The sequence below is a fragment of the Aptenodytes forsteri genome, unplaced genomic scaffold (assembly GCF_000699145.1).
Source record: "Aptenodytes forsteri isolate BGI_AS27 unplaced genomic scaffold, ASM69914v1 Scaffold137, whole genome shotgun sequence".
Lineage (NCBI taxonomy): Eukaryota > Metazoa > Chordata > Aves > Sphenisciformes > Spheniscidae > Aptenodytes > Aptenodytes forsteri.
The window spans coordinates 588,382-595,685 of record NW_008796221.1 but is presented as its reverse complement, the minus strand read 5'-3'; the positions used below and the strand labels follow the sequence as shown (position 1 = coordinate 595,685).

Sequence of the window (7,304 nt, the reverse complement as noted above, 5' to 3'; positions counted from 1 at the left end):
TCTGCCTCCCGGGGGAGGGGGAGGAGGCAGGGGAAAGGACAACAAGCGAAACAACTTCTGCAAATTAAAAAAGGAAAGAAAAAAAAATAAAAAGAGGCTCGTTCGTGGGACATCTTTAAAGCTCAGCACCACGCCAGGCATCCGAGTCACAATAAAACCCACCACGCTAGTGAATCTCACCACAGTAACGGGAGGAAAGCTGGCTGCGGCCACTGCGCCGAAGTCGTGCACGCTTTAGAGTCGCCTTGGCTTTCTGACTGGAAGATGGTTCCTGCAGCAGGACCGTGTTGCTGCTGACAAACCGTGGGGTCGTCGGAAGATGCCTTCCTTGGGGATTACACGTGGAGAAAGGCCATCAGTCAAGGGGAGAGCTGGCTGGTGAAACTGTCTGACTTTCCCCCCGCTGGGGAAGTGGCTTCAATGGCTCCATCTCCCAGGAGAAGCAGTAGGAAAGATGCCAACGCCTTGCCAAGCATGTCCTCAACTTTCTGGGCTATCATGATCCTGGCTAGTCTCCTAATCGCTTACTGCAGTAAGTACATATTTGTGCTGGTGCTTTTGCTGGACGTAAATCCACGCCCTTCCTGTCCGATGTAACGCTTCTGGCAAAGGCTAAGCTCTGAAGCTGGCAGGCGTAGGTACTGTGCCTTAGGCGTGCCACCTCGACACATCTCCCCCTCTCCCCCATGGTACAGCAGGCAGACTGACACTTTAATACTGCTGCTTCTCGGAAGCATGAGGTGTCCTTAGTTGTAGATGTGGCATTTCCAGTCCAAACAGAGGCATCTCTTGGATCTAAGAACAAACTTCTTAGTGGTAGTAACCGTGATCCGCTGTTCACTGTTCATTATCAGATGTTACCAGCTCTCTCCCAGACTGCTCCCTCTGTGTACACACTCTCCTACCCCTGTCCACCTTCCATGAACAGAAGCTATTTTGCTTATGTTCATTCCTTTAGGAAGTATATACTTAGTCAAGTGACAGATGTCTTAACATTACCGGGATCATATGTGATTCTCTGACTGTGAAATTGCATTGGAACACCCCAGCACTTCCTTATTATGTCCTCAGCAGTTTAGTAAGCCCATGCTATCAGTTTTAGAGCTTCATCACAGGTTATCGGTAGAATTTTGTATATTCTTTTTCAGGCTTGATAGATTGTCCATTTATCACACTGAGTTGCAGGTAAGGTATCTGTAAGAATCAAGTGCCTGGACTATTAATACTTTTAAAGGTCTTTATTTTTTCTTCTTAGTTTTTTTGCTCTCGGCAAGAGTAATTTTCAAGCAGTTATGTAATATAAATACAGTTAACGCCCATACTTCTGGGGAATGCAAGTTAGTCCGTAGTACCAGAGTAGGAATCTTTCAAAGATAATAGAAAAAGCAGTTTCTATGCAATAATAAAAAAAATAGGTAATTTATTAGGAGGAACCTACACAACTTTGCCAAAATGAATCTACACTGTATTTTCCCAGCCTGAGCTGAATGTGGTCTGTAATTTACCCATAGTGCGTATACCTTTCATTAGCTGTAGCATAAAAGACTTTGCACTAGGCTTGTCTTGTTGAGCTGCAATAGGTGTAGGTCATGATGAATAGGAAATGGATTCTTGTTTTCAGGAGCATGCCTGCTGCATTTCTTAACCCTCTATTCCATTCGCTCCAACCGCATTATATTCTCCATTTTTTAGTGTTTTTTTTTTCTGAAACAAGATTGCAATTGGCTAAGAGAACCTTTAATTCACTTTTTTGCATGTTACAGGGACTCCTCGTACTGACAACAGTGAAAGAGGCTTATTCTAAAAAGAATAAGATATTTGTAATTATTTTTTGTAATTTAGCACATTTTGCATTACACTTCTCATAAAAAACCATATCAAACAGGCCACACTTTTAAATAATTTCGTTTTGTACGTAATGCCATATTCAATGTGCTAATATAGAGGGTATACTAAACAACATACTGAGATTTAAAAGAATTTATGTGCATACTGGGAGATAAGTGACTCAGTAAATGCATATTACAGGATGAATAGTTCAAGTGTAAAGGGAATTCAGCCGGATATTAGTAATAGGAAATATTTCATTAAGTTTGTGCTAGAAATGTCTGCAGGGTCCCAGGCTTTTATGGGAAGATATGAGTTCCTCTGTGCAGATATCTTCTATCAGCATAGCCTCAGAAAGAGTTAACTGTAAACTCTGACACCTTAAACATTATTTATATTCAACAGTGAGAGGATTGACAATGTTCTGTTCTAAGGAATGAAATTGTCCATTTAAATTGTTATATATTGTTCATTATTTATTTTTTGCATTGTTTACTGATGCTGAACAATGCAAATATTAGCCAATAATATGAAGGCAATTTCTGGTGTGCTTCAATGACCGGTTTCTAATTAGTTCTCTCAGCCAGTGTGGATGGCGTGCCTCAAACATGTAGTACGCTCTTCATTCCATATAGTGCTGAAAAGCACCATGCAGCTTAAAATATGCAGTGTCAAAACACTCCACCATTTATGTAATGTTTCACTGATTTGACAGCTGCAATTCCAAATGTTAATGAAGCACCATGAACATTTTCTCTCGTGGTAGTATTGGAAAAACTACAAAAAATGTTTTTGCTCTGTGGAAAGGGTGAAGATCTGTAAAAATTAAGGAAAAAAATGTGAGGCTATTTCTAGGTAAAGTAGTACTGCAAATTTTATGAATTCTTTTAAAAATCATCTAGGGTTTATTCAGTCTTTTTTTCATCCGATGCCTTGTTTTTTGAAGAAAAGCATAACTGGGGGGGGTTGTCAGTTATGTTTTAAGAATAACAGCCTTGCCATATTTCTTAGGAAGTAAAAGAAAAGAACTTGACAATGTAAGGTGTTCTGTATTTTTCCACACACCTTATATTCAGGTATGTGGAAGTATACCAACTTAAATCTCTGATATCAAGCAGACTTCTGTAAAAATCCAATATAGTTGAATACATTATTAAAGTAATTACAGGAACCTCCTATCTGATTTTCTCTCACTGTGTCATTTTACTACATTTACATCAAACCTTGCAGCTCAAAAAAAAAAATCAGAACTTTTGCATATTTTCATTTTTTTAGCACTATAAATAAAACTTTTGATCTACCTTGCTTATTTTAATTTTTAATCTATTGGTCTGACAAAGCTTATTCCTGAATGAGTTCTATGAATGTTTCTTCCCCCTCCCCTAATTACTTTGTGAATCTTTGTTTCTGGGAATGTATTTGTTGTACAATAGTCATCCCTATTACTGGCAGCAACCAGTAAACACCATACTCTGAGTTCCACTTGACAGATAAGCATATTTATAAAGCATGTTCTGGATGTATATGTACATTCCATTAGCCTTTCATTTATACTTTAATTTCTGAAGCCAAATTATATTATCTTTGACGTGGTAAAATGCTAAATTGATCATTTTTTCTTTCTTAAATGTTTGGATTATACTTAGGGATAGTGGCTCCATCCTATGGTGAAAGAGAAGCCTGCAACAAATCAATTAGGTTAGTTGCTATAGTGATAAATATAATGTAATATTCTCCAACTGAAGAAAAATGGTCTGATTTGGTAGGTTCTCAACGGGAGAAGGCAAAAATGAAGTAGTAGAAATAGGCTGGTTTTAGTCCTTGGTGTGACCACCAAGGAGTTAGTTTACTTAACAGAAGCATCAGTAAATGTAAAAACAGTGTCAGAAGGCTATCCTGGTAGAGGGTGACCACCTTCAACGGCAACTCAGAATTAGAGGAGTTGTGACATTTTTGGATCCCAGACATGCATTCAACATACTTGTTTAATGAACAGCGGTAGACCAGAGAGAAGTACCTACAGTGAATTATTTTAAGTTACTGTTTTTATGTTGTGAAGGTACGTTGAATTGGTTTTTTCTCCTTTTGTAACTAGGATTTACATTTTTCCATGTTAGAAAGTTTGGTCAAATTAAAGGAATTTTCTGTGGCATCAAAGCTGCATGCTACATCAGAAATCTAAAAATAACATGGTTTTGATTCAGAATTATTTCTTAGTGCATTTATTCAGTTGGCTTTGCTGTAAATACTGAGGTGCTTTTTATATGTAAATGGTGGCTTTTTAAACAACATATGATTCAGCTTTAGCAAAGTTGTGGCTGTTATGAGCTTTTGGCTTTCCTTATTTTATACTGTTTTGTAAGCATAAGGAATAGAACATTAGACCCCTGTGGTGTTACAGGTTTTGCTGTTCTGTTAAGGTAATACTTCTAAGGGCAAGCAAATGGGTTTTTTGAAAGGAACTATCAAAACTGAATGGTACTTGGAAAGTTCACCACCTTGTTTTAAATATTGCATATGGAAGAGAGCAATACGAAGCCCAGCATTTATGATGACTAAATGGTGATAGTACTAGGAAAAAAGAATTCAAAAGTCCAAAATGCAAAATATTTCCCTTAACTCTACAGTTCTGCATTGTAAGTGCAAGTTCTTTCACAGTAATAAGAAATGGAAAGAGGAAATGTTCTCCTAATTCGTTATTTCTTTTGCTTGCAGAATGCAAAATAAGAACATCGTAATGATGAAATACTGATAGGTTCTATTAAATGACTGATTCTGCAATCTACTATTTAAATCTGTGGAATTTGTTGAGCAGAAAAATCAAGCCCTTAGCATAAATAACAAAAGTGTCTCAAAGATTTTGCATGGTACCATACAAAATGCAGATTATTCCCATGAAAAATATTATATTGACCTCACCTTAAATTGAGATCCTGTTGTACATTGGGTGGACACTGCTCATTTGAGAAACACCTTTTCATCGTCCTGTTCTGGAATTACTTTCTGTCTAGAAGACGCAGGCTACTATGGTCTCTAGGTCTTACTGTTCCCTTATGCTCTTTGAGACTGCCAGCAGGGATGACAATTAGCTGTGACTGTCACCTGGACACCTCTCCAACAGGAGCTACCATATCATCATGCATTAGCTACTGAACAGCTGTTAGATGATAAATGGTCACTGCTGATTTATGTTGGATGCAAACAAGTCACCTCTGAATGAAGGCCTACAGCTCCTCATACTGATCCTGTATCATTCAGATCACTTTCTCTGGTTTTTACAAATGGAAAAAAAAAATTTTAATCCATCCAAACTGATCTGTAATTTTATTATGTTTTCTTCAAGAATTACTGTGCTTGCATTTTTCCAAAACTCCGCAGACAGAATAAATGTGACATTTAGAGCAACTGTCATTATTCAAACTTTTTTCAGTCTAGTTTGTGTATAGAAATAAAAACTAATGATTTTATGACATTAAATAAGAAAAGCAAGGTATTAAAATTTTGTCTCTTTATATAACATATAAACATAAAAATATATATATAAGAACATATATAACATCCCAGCTGCTCCTTTTTAAGAAGGTTCATTTTTTGAATTAAAACCAGTGCTTTGAACTTAATGGCCTCTATAACATACTACCTGTCAATGTGAATACCAAACTGACATTGAGATTGTCTCACCAGTTATGTTGTAGTCTGTCCAGATCATGTATTACATAGAAGTCATTGGCATCGATGTAAGAAATGTCATCTTCGTGCTTTTAATGTTGAATTCAACCCTTTAAGGCTAACTAAGCACCATTTACAATTTCTCAAATGTATTTGAATTCTGATAACTCTTCCTTCCATTGCAAGTATAACCCCTGATATAGATGGACATAATGGGAAACGGGTAGGGAGCGGGAACTAGAAAGAAATGGATATTTTCAATTAAATATGTGGCAGAGGAGTATTCCATGTCTTTCAGCAGGGTTGATAGGAGGGAGATTGAGACCTCTTTGACTTGCTTTTTTTTCTCTGTTTATGCAATGTACTGTATTGTTCTTACCAAACACTATGAAAACAGCATTGGGAGCATGGAGTAGAGCCCCACTGCTCCAGCTAAGTGTGTAAGCAGGGCTAGGTTGTATCTTCTTTTACTGGGGTCCCATTAATCTTTCACTCTTTGCTTATTGACTCCATTGAAGTAGTAGTAAGTCCTTCACTGAGATTAGCCTTATGAGTGGGTATTTTCCCACTCATTCTTCTCTGCAAGAAGCTGGGGGTATGAAACCTCTCAGGTTTTAGATGCAAGTTAGTGCTTCCTTAGTGAGTGCTCTAACCATAAGGCTATTATGTGAAAAAACGACAGTCCAGCATCTGGCAAGCCAAATAATCTTTATTAGAGGTATGCCTTGAATGTTGTCAATAACTCAGAAATGCACTTGGATACCAAACTATATACAGAAGTGTCAAATACATAGGCAAATCTAGACAGCATTGATTAACCACAGTCTTCCTGGTCTGCATATTCTTTGTTGCTAAATTCAAACCAGAATGTTTTCATGCTTAGGCTCATATTTGACCAGGTGTGTCATTCCACTGTTGGACTGGGGATTTGTTTAGGTTTTTTTTCTCTATTTAAAGGGAAATTACACTGCTTTTTGCACAGGTGGCTGACAAAATTGCTTATTGTAGATGTTCTGGGAAGTCATCTCTTTATGAACATACTTTTATGTTAGCTCTGCAAATAGGAAAATATTATGCGGTGACTATTTGAAAATATATGAACTATATTTAGAGTATGTTTTCCAATTTTTTGGTGTAGAGGTTTATTTCAAAGATATTGTGCATGTTTTTCAATAAAAGGACTTTGGCTATACTTTGGCTATAGTACAGGAATCACAAGGATAACGGTAGAGGGCTTTGCATTCATGTGATGATCTACTGATCTCCTGAAGACTTTGTGGCCTGTGTCTTATTTTGATCTCTGGATGGACTGCTTCTTTTGGCACCTTTCTTCAAACACTTGATTGCTTTCAGATAACAGGAAAGTATCTCGTTGTGATTTAACCCAGCAGGCAGCTAAACACTACACAGCCGTTTGCTCACTCCCCGCCCCCAGTGGGATGAGAGAATTCTCTCCCCAGTGGGGGAGAGAATCGGAAAAAAAAAAAGTTAAATTCATGGGTTGAGATAAAGACAGTTTAATAGGACAGAAAAGGAAAGGAAAAACATAAAAAGATAATAATAATAGCTAAACACTACACAGCCGTTTGCTCACTCCCCGCCCCCAGTGGGATGAGAGAATTCTCTCCCCAGTGGGGGAGAGAATCGGAAAAAAAAAAAGTTAAATTCATGGGTTGAGATAAAGACAGTTTAATAGGACAGAAAAGGAAAGGAAAAACATAAAAAGATAATAATAATAGTGATAAAAGAATACACAAAATAAGTGATGCACAATGCAATTGCTCACCACCCACCAACCGATGCCCAGC

The 7,304-nt window shown here is 37.5% G+C and overlaps 1 protein-coding gene across 1 annotated transcript in view; it reads left to right on the top strand.

Moving 5' to 3' along the window:
* Positions 1-420: 420 nt before the first annotated feature.
* The window catches only part of FAM19A5 (family with sequence similarity 19 member A5, C-C motif chemokine like), a 384,146-nt gene continuing 377,262 nt past the window's right edge, over positions 421-7,304 (top strand). Inside the window, exon 1 of the mRNA XM_019474585.1 lies at positions 421-532. Within this exon, the coding sequence (XP_019330130.1) occupies positions 421-532 (112 nt within the window). The remainder of the gene's footprint in view (positions 533-7,304) is intronic.